Source organism: Kryptolebias marmoratus, linkage group LG5 (assembly GCF_001649575.2).
Source record: "Kryptolebias marmoratus isolate JLee-2015 linkage group LG5, ASM164957v2, whole genome shotgun sequence".
NCBI classification, from domain to species: domain Eukaryota; kingdom Metazoa; phylum Chordata; class Actinopteri; order Cyprinodontiformes; family Rivulidae; genus Kryptolebias; species Kryptolebias marmoratus.
Genome location: NC_051434.1, coordinates 6,253,789 through 6,270,253, shown reverse-complemented (window position 1 = coordinate 6,270,253; position 16,465 = coordinate 6,253,789). Strand labels below are relative to the sequence as shown.

The 16,465-nt window shown below is 39.5% G+C and overlaps 1 protein-coding gene across 1 annotated transcript in view; it reads right to left on the bottom strand.

The window, feature by feature from the left end:
* Positions 1-16,465, bottom strand: part of LOC108240673 (oxysterol-binding protein-related protein 10) — a gene marked incomplete at its 5' end in the record, with an annotated part of 63,544 nt that overhangs the window by 30,844 nt on the left and 16,235 nt on the right. The window contains 3 exon segments of the mRNA XM_017424334.3: positions 1,931-2,128; positions 6,688-6,756; positions 10,082-10,161. Coding sequence (XP_017279823.2) covers positions 1,931-2,128; positions 6,688-6,756; positions 10,082-10,161 — 347 coding nt within the window.

Below are 16,465 nucleotides of genomic sequence, written 5' to 3'. Positions count from 1 at the left end.
CTCTCGTGCAGCTGGTTAGGAAACTGTTTTGCGCGGTCGTTTGCTGAAATCTTTGTGGGCAAATGTGAAGCATTAGCGCACATTTTGGCTTCGGTCGCTGCTCCTGCGTGCTCCCGGCATTCTGATGTTAACAGGAAGTGACGTCACGTGTCTTCTTCCTGAGTTATTTGGGGTTATTTTGTATTCTACACTACACAAACCCACAAAGAAGAGACTAGACCGCAGAAACGGTGACGAATCACTTTAGAAACAATGAATATTGGGTTAAAGTGCCGGGAAAGTTGCAGTGTTTTGGGCAAAGTTGCAAAAAGGTGCGATTTTGCAGGGTTTGCTTGATTTTGCGTTAATAGTTGCGATCGCAACATCGCAAAATCCTGGAGGGTCTGGTTAGTAAAAATGTTCAAATAAACAAGTTTCCCCTCAGTCTAACTCAGGAATCAGCAGGAAAACATCCACTGGAACATTAAATGGGATGTTTTCTTATTAATCACATCCACATCGTTACACATGTTGATTTCTGCACAAACCAATAAAGGACAACATCTCTGGCCTTCATCAGCGACTGTGCATCACACCACCACAAAAGTCATTTTTAACTAATGCAGTCCAAATAAATCCAACCAACTTGAGACATTAAAACTTCCTGAAATACAGCTTTTGTCCTCACTCTGATCTGTAATATCTCAGCACCTTTAAGGCAGAATTAATTGGTCCATAATTGGTTTCTGTTCAACTTGATCACAAGCTGATGAGGTCATTTATTCTTTATATATCCGAGAACCAGAATGAGAAAAATAACGCCTTAAAGACTCAATATGACCTTGGAACATTAAATGTTTCTGCTGGTAAGAGTCACGGCATAAAAAAAAAAAAAAGCAAAATACTAATTACTTTTTATCTTTGGGAATAAACAGAGCAATTGGTATCATGATCATTTTGTGGAAGTAACCTAAAAATATATCTTTTTTTTTTTTTCCAAGTTTTCTTTAGAGGAAAGGAGCAGCTGCCAAAGCCCAGACATCCTGAGCAGGAAGCAGCAGCCTCACACGGGCCTAATGCGCTCTCAGAACATCATTACACTTCTACCCTATTATCTCATTTCCCAAAACACACATTCTAATTTCCTTTTCTCAGCTCTTCTCCTTAAATCCAAACAGAAACGAGAGCAGAAGTTAACAAAAACAAAAGGATGTGTGCATGAACTCCACTTCCCTGCTCCAATTTCAAACCACAGCCTTTTCTTTGACACACAAAGCTGTACTTTTTGTCTGAGAAATAATAAAAATACTTGTTTCCCTGTGTATAAATCAATCTCTTGAATGTCAAAGATACATCAATGTTTCCTCACATTACACCTCCTCCAGCATGTTTTTTTACCCCTGCTGGGTACATTTTAGAAATTCAAATTACTTTAAACATCAGAGGAAGGAGGATGGAGAGGAAACAAGAGGACAAAAATCAGAAAAATGACCGAGATCAGTCAGTTGTGTCTTTAAGAACCATAAAAGTCCAGCTGGCAAACTGTTTCAAACATAATAAAACTGTTATAATTAGATACATCCTTCCTCATAAAGGATCATTTTCTGTCTGCAGATTTAGTTTCAGGCATGTTTTCAAGCAGGTAGAGCTGGAAATGCAAATATACAAAATATTATCCGCATCTGAAGTCTGAGCTTTCAAACTTCATGACTTTCCCCAAAAAAATTTTAAAAAGTGCAACGTTCTCTTGTGTTAAAGATAGGAGGGAACACTGAGCTGATTAGTGGAGCGAGTACATGCTGAGAAAAAATATTATCTGTACTAAGAGCTGCTGTCTCCACGTCCCATAACCTCTTTCTTTCCAAATAAGACAAATCCCCGCCAGTCTGCTTTGGCTCAAACTTTAAAACGGGTCAGAAGTGTTCGACGCTCGGCTGCCTCCGTCACCCACCTCCTTGACCTCCAGCAGCTGTCCCGGATACTGACTCTTGGCTCGGCGAGCCGCGGCTGGAGATTTGTGGTGGGTGATGGTGACGATGTTGCCGGGCGAGGCCGCGTGGCCCGCGTGCCTCTGGGAGCTCGGAGACGAAGACGGAGTCAGGTGGGGGAGGAGAGAGAAGCTGCGGGTCCGGCCGGAGGATGACGAGCCCTGAGGAAGAGGAGATGGGAAAAACAAAAAAAGAGTGAGACAATTTAAGCATGACTCTGTGTGTGTGTGTGTGTGTGTGTGTGTGTGTGTGTGTGTGTGTGTGTGTGTGTGTGTGTGTGTCTCTTCACACTTTAAAAGATCTAGTTCAACATTCAGGTTAAAGTTTTCAAGATTGTTATTCCATCTAAAAGCATAAAAAAGGTAAAAAAAATAAGGAAAAACCAGCACAAAATAAAGCAGTGAGAGCAAAGAGTGTATTCTTCCTGCTTCTGTCCAAATGAAGAGTATAAATAACAGACAGACAACTAAACGCCCAGGAGGAGCAACATCTAAATTATTCTCGGCCCATCAGTCTTGGGAAGGTTATAAAGGTCATTTACAAACGATTTAGAGCCAATTCTGGAGTGAGAAAAAAAAATATCCGCAAGTTGCCAGTCTTCCCGGGAGTGGATGCCCCAGCAGTCCCACCCCAAGGTCAAACAAACAAAACAAAAAAAAGAGCTCCATCATGACAGCACAGAAAGCAAAAATAAAAATAAAAAACAAGCCAGCCTCTCCTCCCTCAGCAGCGTGACAGCTCAGGTCTGCACAGATGCATCTGAATAAGACTAAAGAGTCAGAGTACAACAGAAATGTGCATTTAGTCAAGGATTTGTGTGAATTTTTAGCGTTTTATCCATCTCCCTCCCTCCATTTAGTGCAACCAAACAGTCTGTCAGCTGTAAGCACAGTGGTGGACGGCTGATGGTTTGAGCTCATTTCCAGCCACAGGATCTGAGCTTTAAGAGTCAGAACTAAAACCTAAAACAGGTGGAGAATGTAACATGCAACAGGTAAATAAACCCAATCTCAGCAGCAAACCTTAAAAGTCCAGACATGATCATGAATGAAATGATGGAAAAAAAGCCGACAGCATCCCAAGAAAAGAAATTAAATACGACTCAAGACTTTTGCATCAAGAGCATCAAGTCATCTCAGACTGCTTAGTTATTAAAGTTATTCAATTTGACTTTAATTCAGTGACATATAGTCCAATTCATCCCACCTATGAAGCTCAAATAAAAGAGATTCAGTTTATTTGAAGCTGAGTTGTTAAAGCTAAAAGTAGCCGAATGCTAACTAAAGGCCAAAAATATCAAAAGTTAAAAGCTTAAAATAGCCTAAGAAGAACAGAGCAAAGAGAACAGCGTTTTACAAGAAAAAGATCTCATTTCTACGGGAAAATGTGTAAATAAAAAGATAATTTTGATAAGAATAAAAGTGACAAAAACCAAAAGTCGTAGCATCAATCTCCTGAACGAGCCGAACATTTTGATGCACATTAAAAGGCTATAAAAGTAGCATATCCTGCAGCAGCTCAGAGGATGAGATGAAGCCTCCAGCTGAACCAGATAAAAACACAAACTACAGTTTGCAGATTTTACATAAACTCCAGCGTTTATCCTGGTGACTGGGCAGCTTTTCATACAGAGCTCCAGCTTAGTTTTATAAAAAAGATAGAATCTTGTTTTGTCTCTTGAAGCTGAAGTCTCATCACATCCTTCACCCTGATGCATCGTTCTCTCCCTCTCCCCCCACCCCCCCGACTCTCAGACGCTCAGCCGGCCGACCTCTGCGCTCGAACAGGCAGCGCAGTCAGATCAGTATCTAGTCTCCTCCGTCTTTACTGTTCATTAGTTTACAGCAGCACAGAGAGACAAGGCATCATAGATTTATCCCTCAGAAAGAGCACGGGGGTCTGGTCACTGCAGCGGTTAGATACAGCAGATCAGATTAATAACTTCCAGCCCACAGCACCGCTGACGGGGAGGAAAACAGGTCTTTGTTTTGGAGGCTGAGGCTCACTCTGCAGTAAACCCAACAACTAGCCTCTCTGCATCGTTTGAGCAAATAAAACTGCAGAAAAATGCATTTTATGATAATTATCCTGGTCTTCTGATTAGATGGATGCACTGACTTTTGTTTTACAATCAGTGAGAAACTTACCTACTGTGAAACAAAGACATCTGTAGGACATATGTCGCTTTATTTTATTTTATTTTCTTAATGATCACATGCAATATCAGCAGAATCCATATACCTCAATATACAAAATGTGCAATATGTAAACAATGTGCAATATTCGTTTTGGCAGCTCAGAAGAAGTCCGTTTTGTGCCAACCTGATGAAGTAAATATTTTAAGATTCAGTCTAAATCTTCATGCCACAGACCATACCTGACACCACGAGGCCAGGTTTAACAATTACAGTTAAACAAAATATGATTTAATTTAAAGAAATATATATGGTTGATGCACTTTGACGCATTTATAGGGCTTCACAAATTTCACCTGATTCTGAGACAAAATTTTTTTAAAAAAGACAAGACAAGAAGCTGAGCAAATATTTTTTGTGCAATTTGCTTTTGCTATACAAACACATGGTGTAGGATGTTTTTATAAATATCTGTAATCCTAATCCTTTGCATCAAACGCCAAGTTTGATGCAACAAACTGGTAAACTCCAACAGTAACCCAACACTATCTTGTATAATACACCTTAAAATCCTTTATTTGGAGCCCCTACTTTCATTTTCTCATGAGCTGATGGTTTGTTTAGCTCTGCATGACAATTCAGTTGTGCACTTTTATAAAAAGAAAGCAAATTTCAAAATATTCTGCAATCTGTTGCACCTGAATCATAGTATTAAGAAGTATAATATTAAAAAAGGAACATGGCATAAACAAGACAATGGGTTGATGGGTTTATGTTGCACAATTCACACTAATGAGATTTTTTTCAAACTGAATTATAAATCTGCTGATTTCCAAAGCATTTCAACATGTTTATATTTAACATAACTAACCTGGCATCAAACAGAGCTTTGCAGGCTACATTATGAAGATGTCTGTTACTTACTCAAACAAAAACTAGCCTCTCAGCTGAATTTAAAGTCCACAGTCGGACTTTTCCTGCTCTTCCCTGTCGGTCTGTGTGGACTTTCAGCTTCAGCCTTCTCTGGTCAGCTAATCAGGCTGCTAATCAGCTTAACGAGGTGCAGCTGCGCAGCTCCACAGCTGTTTGCTGCAAACCACCGAAGGTCCCAGAGTTTCAGGGCTGAACTGCAGGGTTTTCTGGACACAGCGGTGAAATAAATAAATTTGTGTGCGGACGCGAACTACGCGATTAATTATGCACAAGTTTGATTTCCCTGTTCGGTCCTAAACAGAACGGAAAGTCTGAACAGGAATAAAACACGAGAACAAGAATGCTGTGTGATGAATGGAGACGCTTGTAACATTTTAGACTTAACTGGGTATTTAAAGCATTTTATGTGAGCATCAAATTCAACTACACTGGAATCTTTTTACGAGCGGTTTCCTTACAACAAAATAACAGTAAAAATATATATATTTCTAAAAAAGCTACCAGGAGAACTCAGAGAGCCAGTTCGGTGGCTTGATCTCTGATGAATTGGTGAAAATGGAAAAAAAAAAGAAAGAGCAGAAGAACGTCCGCTCAGCCTCTGAAATGTTGCTTTTTTTAAAGTGGCTCTTTCTTGTGTTATTCTGGTCATTTCACACAGAAACAAAATCTAACTTCCACCTATTATCAATTTAAAAAAAGAGGCTTTAACCTTAGCTCTTATTCTCCAACCAGTTCGCTTTAATTTCTGATGATCAGGCAGGTGTAGAGGAGGGGTGGCTATGGTTGATTCAAGCCCAAACTGCCTCTTTATAAAAGGCTTTTTATTATATCTTTCAACATATTATTATTTAATGATAAAGGCCTTCTTGGTTGTGTTTTGTAGGAAGCAGGTCATCCTCCTGTCACACCAACCCTCTGCAGATCCTTAAACCTTCTCTCTGTGGTCTTCCTCTCAGCAGCTCCACGTTGTCCAACATGTCCACTGTCCCTCTCTTACACGTCCAGCTCCACCTCCCGTCTCTCTGTAGGTCTTAAAGTTCTGTTATGTTTAAAATAAAATAAACAAACCTGGCTCCTAAATGTGTATCAGTTAGACTTTGGCTCGTTTTAGCTTCATGCACATCGAGGTCGTCTGTGCTCATTCTGTGGCTGCAAACAAAAAAAAAAAAAACAACCCTGTTTGTTTTTGTGTAATAAATAAATCCTGCTGTATCTTCTCTGCCGAACAGGTCCGTTATCAGTGAGCCTGCGCCACCGGCTGCCTCATCAGCAGAGTGGAGACACGATAACGATCTCGGTGGCATTGCGGCTCAGCGGAGGATTAGACGGCGGCAGCAGCAGCAGCAACGGGAGCGACAGCTGCAGCCGCGGAAATGCTCCACGGCCACCGAGCGGAAACAAAACTCGGCGGAGGGAGAAGGAGACCCTCCTCTTTTTTTTTCTTCTTCTTTTGATTACTTTTCTCAACACTGCTGAGCAGAGTAATTGGACTCTCGCTCTGCTCCAGCTGTGCAGCAGTTTGATCTGCCGAGGAGCTACATGTGGAATAATGACGCCACCAATGAGGCAAAATGATGAGTCTGAAGTGTTTAATTGGTTAAAGAGACATGAAAAAGGTTTGCTCTCTGTGTGTGTGTGGGTTGTTCACTCACCAGCACTTCCTGTCCTCCTCCTGCTCTCTCCACACTCAGGTGTTCATCTGAGCCTTTTAATTTCCTCACCTGAAACAAAAAACAACAACAAAACCAAACCGTCGTCGTCTCCACTTCACAAGCAAACATTCACAGGAAATGAGCGGATGAAATTAGAATCCTGCAGCAAAACCACAGCTAATCAACCCAGTGGCTAAAAGCTAAAATCAGAAACACAGAACCTAAAAGCTAAAATTAGCAACAGAGTACCTAAAAGTTAAAAACTAGTAACATAGCAGCTAAAGGCAAGAATTTGCAAAACCATAGCCAATTGCCAAATGTAGCCAAAATCGAGCAAATCTGCTGAAGAACGATTTAAATCAATGATTCCCAAAATTGTGGTCGGGAGCCCAATGTGGGTCACCTAACACCAATCAGGGGTCCTTAGATATCTGGAGATTATCAACCTACAACTAAAAACCCAGTTTTTATGATATATTTACACCATAATTGTTACAGAGAATTGAAATACAAGTCATTTAATGATTTAAAAAATAGCAAAATGGATGCTAAGACTGTTTGTGTTGTCATTATGCCCTTATTTTATAGAGTCATGAGCATTTTTGGATGTTTAAACAGCCAACAGATGGGGTCACACACCTTTGTCACTGTTATTTTATGGGTCGGAAGCTGAAAAGTTTGGGAACCACTGATTTAAAGGATCTGAAGAGATCCCACTGTGTTCATACAGCATAAAATATGAGGAAGTAGTTTATTTACAAAAATAAAAAACTACAAACGGGAAACAGTAGATGAATAAATGCTGAGTCAGCGTTCACAGTAACCAGTGAAACAGATCCTGGAGCATTATCTGACCCCCCTGATAGTGACGGTTTTTTAGCTACAACGTGACCAACTAGACCCACTAACTGAGTCGTGACTTGTCAATCACGTTGCGGCGTAAATCACAGCGCTGCTCAAATGACCCTCTCGACCAAAATAAAACGGCAAAAAGCCGAAGAAAAGACAACTAAGAGCTAAACTCTGAGCTTCAGAACAGCCATTCTTAAAGCAAAGGATGAGTCATGGTGGTGAGACATATTTTTCATTTAAAGTTTGGGGCACAGCCTACTGTAATACCAAAAGTTTGCAAAAGAAATATTAAACTTTGGAATATTTCTGACATCCATGCACTGCTGATTTTCACACTGTCACCACCGGCAGCGGAGCGCCACAAGAATCTCTGTAACAAAGTCGAATTCTGCTAGAACAGGCGAGTGGGGATACAACCCGCAGAGATGCACACACACACACACACACACACACACAGAATAATCCACTGAAGCCAACACTACAAACTGCACAAGTCCAAATATAAAACCCAACAAGAAATAAAATAAAAGATAAAGGTGGATCTGCTGCGAACAGAGCTGTCAGGAAGGAGAAGATGAGGATGACGCGGATGTTTCCAAATGCATCCGGAGGTAAAGCTGCGGGGGTCTGGGCTGCCACCGTCACGCATTTTCATACGTTTCTAAATCTACGCCAACACAACCCCCCCCCGAAACATTCTGAAAGCAGAGACGAAGGGCTCGTTAAAATCTAGGAATTTATTTTATCTGAGAGTGGCTGCATTTCTTCCCCTTCCATTTTCTTATTTCTTCCCATTTATTGTGATTTTTTCCTCTTTCCTTGCCTCCTGTGAGGAAGTCAAGAGGCAGCTGCTGCCGTCCGCAGAGACGTGGCATTTCTTCCACGACATTTATTAGTCCGCGGCCGCAAGACTTGTTTGGTCTGATAAGCGTTTATGAGGAAAGGAAAACTGAACCTCATTTTAAAAAAATATATTAAAAAAGCTGTGCTGACGCATTTTGAATTATAAAGAAAATTTAATATGGATACCCCGAAAAAAACAAAGATTATAATTCAATAGAAATTCTGAATGTCACTCTGAGATAAAGCCAGATTAGTCTGCAAAGGTTACTCATTTTAATAACTAAAATTGTGTATTTATTTTAGCTCATTAGGATCAATATTTACAGGCTATGGTTGGGAAAACAAAACACAGACTAAATGTTGCTTCCTTTACTGCAGGAACTTCGATAGTTTAGAACTCGTGGTTCATTAAATGTGATTTTAATACAGTTTTACCTGTTTAAACAGAGTGTTTTTAATAAAAAAAACAGTAATCTGTGTTTGGAGGAAGAGCGATAAAAGCCGTAACATTTAGCCTCAAACAGCTGATCAAAGACTGAAAGTTTCTTTAGCATCAAATTTAATTAAATAAAGGCTGAAGAGGAAATGTCTTCAGAGAAAATCGACTTTTTTATTCTAATCTGATCTTTGTTTAAATATAGTAAATATGACAGGAGTCAGGTAGTCCTGCCGCCACAATCATTAAACATTAAAGAAATAATATTTTAAATTATGTAGGAATGTAAAGATCAGTAAAAAGTACCATGACGTTCACATTTACAAAAACTCGTCTGACTGGACTTTTCCTAAAGTATGACTTAAGTTTTTTTTCTTTTATCAATTTGTTTTAATTAATTTTACCCGTTTTAATTCTTTTGTGTTTTTGATTTTTAGCCCCGCCGAGGAGGTTCTGCTTTCAGTAACGTCCGTCTGTCTGTTTTTAGTTTGCGTACGAGATTAATCTAAAAGTTAGAAACAAATTTTTATAAAATATTCCGGAAACGTCAAACACGCTACAAGGAAGAAGTGAAAAAAGTTTGATGGTGACCCAATCAAAGGTCAAAGGTCACAGATCAGACCGTGCTCTGACTCCGCAGCCGAACACCTCACGGGTCAAAGATGATGCCTGTTGATTTCAAGGTTCATGGGGTCAAAGGTCACAGGTAAGCCCTTTGATTGCTCCTACGTGTGACCCTCTAGTTTCCTGTCTGTCTGTCAGCAAAGATCAGGTTAAAAACTGATCCAGATGATGGTCCGGATCGAACTGTTTGTTCATCCGGCCGTGGCCTCGATGGAGGTTTGAGCTCTCTGAGTCCTTCTAGTTTTATTTGTAATAGTTGCCTCTTTTAAGTCGTTATTGTCAGAGAAAAAAGACAAAATTTGTCAACAAAGTTGTTGTTTTAGCTGCATGATTTGCAGATGTTTATTACCAGAGAAGTTTTTTGTTGTTCAGGTCATTTAATTCTGATTTATGAACTTAAATCGAAGTGTTGTGTCAAATCATACCAAACTATTGAACAAAGAACTGAAAAAAGTACTTTTAAAAGCCGCTGAAGTTTAGATTTCTAACACTGAACACGTTCTCGAGTTTATAGTGAGAAACTGTCACATCTAGGAAGGAACAGGAACTTCCACGGAGAGTTCAGGACTTCCTGCTGACTTCTCTTCCTGAGGAACACGAGTTTAACAGTGACATGTGTGTGTGTGTGTGTGTTTTCACCTTGGCACTGCTGTCAGAGTGGCGTCTGGCACACGCTTGAAGCTGACTGATCCAGAACTGCTGCTCCTTAGCATCTGCAGCTGCGACAGAGACGGAGGAAAGAATTACCACCGAGGACATCAGGAGACAAGCGTCAGTCTTTACGGGAGTTCACACGCAGGTCAGAAAGTCATCAGCTAAAACATGGCTGCAGCTCAGCTTTTATGACTCTGATTAACCTTAGATTGACTTAGATTTACTATAAGAACTCTGGAATCAAGTCTGTAATTCAAAATAATTTAATTTTGCTTTTGAGAGACGACTTGGACCTCAGTCTGTTTGATATCTGCACTCTTTAAATAAATTATGAAGCACATTTAAATCAAAACAAGCCCCAATTGATGCAATAATGACTAATATTCTGAAAAAAAAGGCCACCAAACCTGTCCTGGTTAATAACCCCAGGGAGGGGGTGACAAGAGTTTCATTTGTTATTTCATTGAGCTTTTAACGCTCAGACGCAGAGCTGAAAACAGAAAATAATTATCTAGTCTAATAAATATAAAACGCTGATTTACTTGAAAGCTTCCACTCCAACATTTCAGCTCTGCGTCTTTAAGGTTAAACTGCTGTAAAAAAAATTTAAATAAATAAACTACAACCAATTGTTTGTTTTTTATGAATCAAAACAAAGATCAGAGCCACAAACTGACTCATTTATTTAATATGCAGCTTTTCTGTCGTGCGACTGACGACTCTGGAAGATTTCCTCTCATTTCAACTTCACCTTTAAGATTTCTGCTTCTAAAATAACAGAAACGAGTCAAATTAACACCAACAAACAAAATAATAATCTACATAACACCAAAACCAGACATGAAGCCTAAACAGATTGATAAAAAAAAAACTACATTTTAAATCACAGCAACTATTTCTTTAATCTTGCATTTATGTTTCTGTAGCCAAGTGCAAATAAAAAATGTTAAACAAAGACCTGAGCATGTGATAGAGATGACTCTCAGCTACAACCTCACAGACATTCTGAGATTAAAAGGAGACATTTTCACGGATAAATGGGAAAAATATACGATTTACGACACCCAGGAGGAAACCTGAGGTTACCCAAGACAATCACCAAGATTTTTCCTTTTTTATGTGTTTCAAATATGTTCACTTGTTTATGTTCCTTACTTGGAAATCAAAGGTGTAGCTATCAATCCTTTTAAATGTATAAAGTTAAACTTAACTTAAAAATTAAAGTGGAAAAAAAAAAAAAAGAGAGAAACTGAGACAGAAATTCTGCTGACAGACAGACGAGCACAGGAAATTACATGATCTCCTGCCTTTTATGTCAGCGGGTGACAATCAGGCTGATATTTAAGTTAAAGTGATGGAAGAAAAGACTGCCGTCTGCAGCAGAAAGAACGATAAAGGCTGAAGTATCAGCGAGGACAACCTGCTGGATCTCAGGGATCTGAGGGATCTCCTCTGCAGCCTGATAATCTGAGCGCTGGAATCACATCTGAACGTTTAACGCACCAAATTCATTCGGCCCAGTTTGTGCCGTGAAGGAGAAGCAGCTTCAACCGGGTGGTTTTCCTCTCGGCTCTCTGCTAACTGAGGGACCGACTTCCCGACTAACCCAACATAACGTAGCGTTACATCCTCCTGGTGTCGTTTCACTGACTAATTACTGAGGAGGGACGTCTCTAACTGGGCTGAGAGGCGAGGCGAAGCTCGGGCTGCAGGTCGAATGTAGCTGGAGGACAAACCAGCAGGATACGATTGGAAATACGTGAATTAAATCACTTTACAGGATAAAATAAATAAATAAAAAACACCATTTAGGTATTTCAAGTATTAGTCTGATCATGAATGCTTCATTTATTCTTTTAAGCAGTGAAGAAAAAAATAAAACAAGACTTTTATGAGTTCTAGAGGTAATTTTTCTTCTAATTATGGTTGATGATGAAAGGCAGCTGCAGAACAATCTTCCCCAGCGTCTCCATCCGTACGGTTTGGCACAGATCATTAGTGGGACGGGGACCACCCAACTCTTCACAGACCCCCCGCATGAACGATCACGTTCGACTCTAAAGGCTTCGGCTCTGACGGGAACGTCAGGCTCTGCGCCGATCTGAACCGCCGCCTTCGACTCCCTTGGTGTTTTGTGTTTACTGAGCTTGAACGCTTAATAATAAAAAAATTTAAAAAATAACAACCTGGGAATCCGAACCAAAAATCCCCCAGAGCTTCAGAGGTTGATGGAAACAACATGAACGTAGCATGATGACACAAATTCAGAAGCATGACGACAGTAAAAACGAAACAAACGTTGTGACAAAAAGGGAACACAAGGGAACACTGGACTGACCAGATCTGTGTCGTTAAACCAGTAAAGAAAGAAACAAACAAAAACATCCTACAGGCTGGAGAAGGAATGGTCAAATCATCTGACTGCATCCAGAAACATCTTCAGTCATGATAGGTTGAGGAAACCAGCTTCTTCGGTAACTTGCTGCTAGAAAAATCACCTGCATGGTGCTTTAAACAGCTCGTTCCATTTTTTAAAACCCCATTAAAAACTTTCATTTCCGAGTGCACAACTACAAATAAATGCTGGAGGGGTTGTGTTGTGGTCGGTGTCAACATTCAACAGAAGATTGAGGACATTCTGAGGACAGCTCTTCCCATGGACACTCTTCAATTTCTGCTGGACATATACCCCGAGGATTTATGTCCTAAAGATCAACATCTCATGCTGCACATTCTGTTACGAGTTGCAAGAAAGACGATTACCCTAAACCAGGGGTGTCCAATCCTGGTCCTTGAGGGCCACCATCCTGCATGTTTTCCTTGTTTCTCTGCTCCAACACACCTGATTTGAATCAGTGGGTGATTAACAGGCTTCTGCAGAACATGAAGAGGTCATTTAACCACTGAATCAGGTGTTGGAGCAGAGAAACAAGGAAAACATGCAGGATGGTGGCCTTCGAGGACCAGGATTGGACACCCCTGCCCTAAACTGTTGCTCAGCAGATGCAAAAATTAAAACATGGAGCATCTGACTGCCCAATTACAAAAGAAAATGAATATTTCTTCCACAAAAATAGTTACAACTGTCTATTTTATTTGACTAGTCTTTATATGTGTCTATTGTTTGTTTTTATGTGTTTATTGAGCCTAATCTCAACACTTTTTAGTTTTTTATTGTCTGTAAATTGCCTTTGTTGTTATGCTTCGAGGCAATAAAGTTAAAAACAGCTCATTCCTTAAAACAAGCCTACATTGTTATCTTAAGACTATTTTAAACAGGAAACAGAAAATCCTTCAAACCTGAAAAAGGGAAGCAGCCTTTTCCGTTTGAGATATTAGAAAAACGAGAGTGAATTGATTAAATTGACTGCTCCGGTGCTCAATCAGAACATTTGTGTCATTAAACAAATCTGAAGAGCAGAGCTGCTGCAGGTTATACACTGACTGCTCGACTCCAAACAACCCCGCTTACAAAACCAAAACACACGAACACACACAGAGACGAACAGAAAGTCAATCGTTTTCAGCGACTCAGAATAAATCTTACGCTTTAATGATGCAAGTGAATCACTTTGAAATTCTGACGAAGGTTATTTTAGTGTAAGAAAAGCAGAATTTGTACGTGTCGCTTGCTGTGCCGACATCCAAAACTGCTTTTAGAGCGCCTACAAAGGGTTTCTGTAAAATAAAAGGTGCAACTGTGGAAAAATGAGCACAATGCTGCTGAGAAGATGCTGCCTGTCTCTGCAGGAAAACACAAATTTTATACAAAAAAAAAAACACCTGTTGTGAGTTTTCTTTCTGCAAACATATCCGGTAAGAACCCTCTGACTTTGGTAATAATTTTACTCAGACGTCACCCGTTCACCCCCAGAGCGAGCAAACAAAAACTTTTCCCCGTGACGTACACGAGCTCAGCTGTGATCAGAAATAATTAGCCGTCTGCGTTGAGGAGAGCAGCCAGCGGATGCGTCTATGCTAATGTGCACCTGTTCAAATGCTGACGCGAGTGGTGCGGCGTAGGTAACACGGGTGTCACGATCCTCTCCTCCTACAGGGAGAAAACCGAGCTACAGAGAAAGCAAAAAAAATAAATAAATACAAAAGTGTTTTTGTGTAGCTGCAGACCTGGAAGTGACACGTTGACAGCTCAATTTATTTGACGAATTCAGGCTTGAGCTGCGAGCTGAAGGCGGAGTAACAAGGAAATAAGGAGCTGGACTGCGCGCTCGTTTAAAATGAGCTACGGCAGACACTCGGCCTGATCTGAAAGGCTTATTTAAATGTCAATATTCATCCCGAGAGGCACATGAGCAATATTCAAACAGACGGAAAAACCAAGAAACCTCCTTCTCAGTCAATTAAAACTCCAACATCACCCTCTAATTACAGCCATTTTAATGACAGGCCTGTGAAAGATGTTATTGGTTATGATAATGTCGGGTCTGAGGATTAATGCTTGGACCAGCAGTTTGATTTAATTACAGTGCTGGCAGATTTTATGCGCTTTAAACGTATATTTTTAACAAAACAGACAAGCTGACAAAGACTACAATGGATGCAGTTACAATGACCAGCTCATAAAAACACCCCAACAGGGATTTCTGTAAAGTTTAGGATTATTGATGCTAAAACTAAATTATGTGGTGAAGAAACGGTTGTAAATGTCAGGTTTAACCTGATACTTATGGTCCTTAATTAGCCTTTTTTTGAAATTTGTTCTCCAGGCTGCTTTACGACACGCGTTAAAGTGAAGCAGATAAGTTTAATTTTGTATCCAACGCGGCGAAGGAGTCTTGAATTTAATGCAGAAGCAGAATAATCCGGCCTCGTTTGAACAAATGTGAAACGTTTCGAGAAACTCGAGAGAGCAAACAGTCCACGAGGGTAAAGAACTGTGGCTTCTAATGAGGACAAAAGCAGGAAATTATATCACATTTACTCGAAACTTTGACAACTTCTTGATTTGACAAAAAAGAGACGTAGCACAGGTTTAATAAAAATTAGTATTAATAGGATTTTGAACATAGTAAATGTCTGGAAAATACTGTTCAGTATACAAGTACATTTTTGTCCTTATTCTGAGCATTTTTACAGGTTGAAATAGAGATACACTCGCAGATATTACGCAGCTTTATTCTGCTTCAGATTATAGATCTGCATTTGCTCTACAGGCACATTTTACCTGCATTTTTCCAGATTAAATGAGAATATCATCCTAACTGAGACTTCCTGTCGACTGTCGGCATCATTTAAAGAAGTTTAATTGACATCGTCTTCCTCGTCCACTCATTAAACCTCATCTTTTAGCTTCAGGAACACGTCCAGGTAAACAATCAGAGGTTTTTGTTTGCTTAAATACAGTCCAAAGCTGCTTAAGCACAAAAATAAATGGCCTCTTAGCTTAGTTCAGTTTAAAAGAAGAAGATTTGTTTGAATAATATCATTTTACTGTATAAATAAAAGTATCAATGATCAACTAGTTGTCATCTGTACAGATTTTAAAAATGAAAAGCATCATAAGCTTTTCACTGATTAAAAACTGAAGAAAAGTCAGGAGGAATTTTCAACTAACGCTAAAACTTCACCTCTAAGACAGTAAAATATCCGGCACATCTCTCTTTCCTTAACGTTTAATAATCTGTGCAGCTTTAAACACTTCAGTCCTGCAGAAAGTGACCTTTAAAACGGACTTCAGTCGGAAAATGTCAAAAATAAATTTACATGTAAGAAAAAGCAAATAAATGTCATCGTTTCCCACAGGGAACAGTCTGGTGTGTTAGAAATGTTAAACACCCGTAAATTATTAATTTCCTAAACTTAAATCAATATTTTTTTTTACGTGGTTTTACTTTCTTGTCACTATTCCAGATTAATACACTCAAAAAGTCATCCTTATAAAACACTTTAACATTATAGAAGTTGCTGAAAAAAAGGATTTTCTTTAGAGAAGATGTAAAAATCTTTAAAATATTGTTCAAAATTAGACAAAGGGGAATTAAAAACTGTTTGATTCATGACAATAAAAGGGTACGGAGCCTAAAAATAAACTCTGAGGTCGTAACAATCTGCTCCTTTAGGAAAAAGTGCACACAGTTTCACAAAAAACACTGTTTACGTCCATCAGAGGGGACAATGTGGACAGACAATAAAAAGAAATATTATTGCCATAAGTCGATGATGTGGAGGAAACTCAGAGAAACGATCATTTAGGCGCCGCCTACAGATTAAAAACATCCGGCTGTAATATTCAATAAGGTCAAAATAATTGTCTGTTTTGTCCGAAATCACAAACATTTATAAATCAGACTTTTTGGATGTCCTTCCAACAGTTTAATTAGATTTTCTGAACAAAAGTAGGAGGTGAAG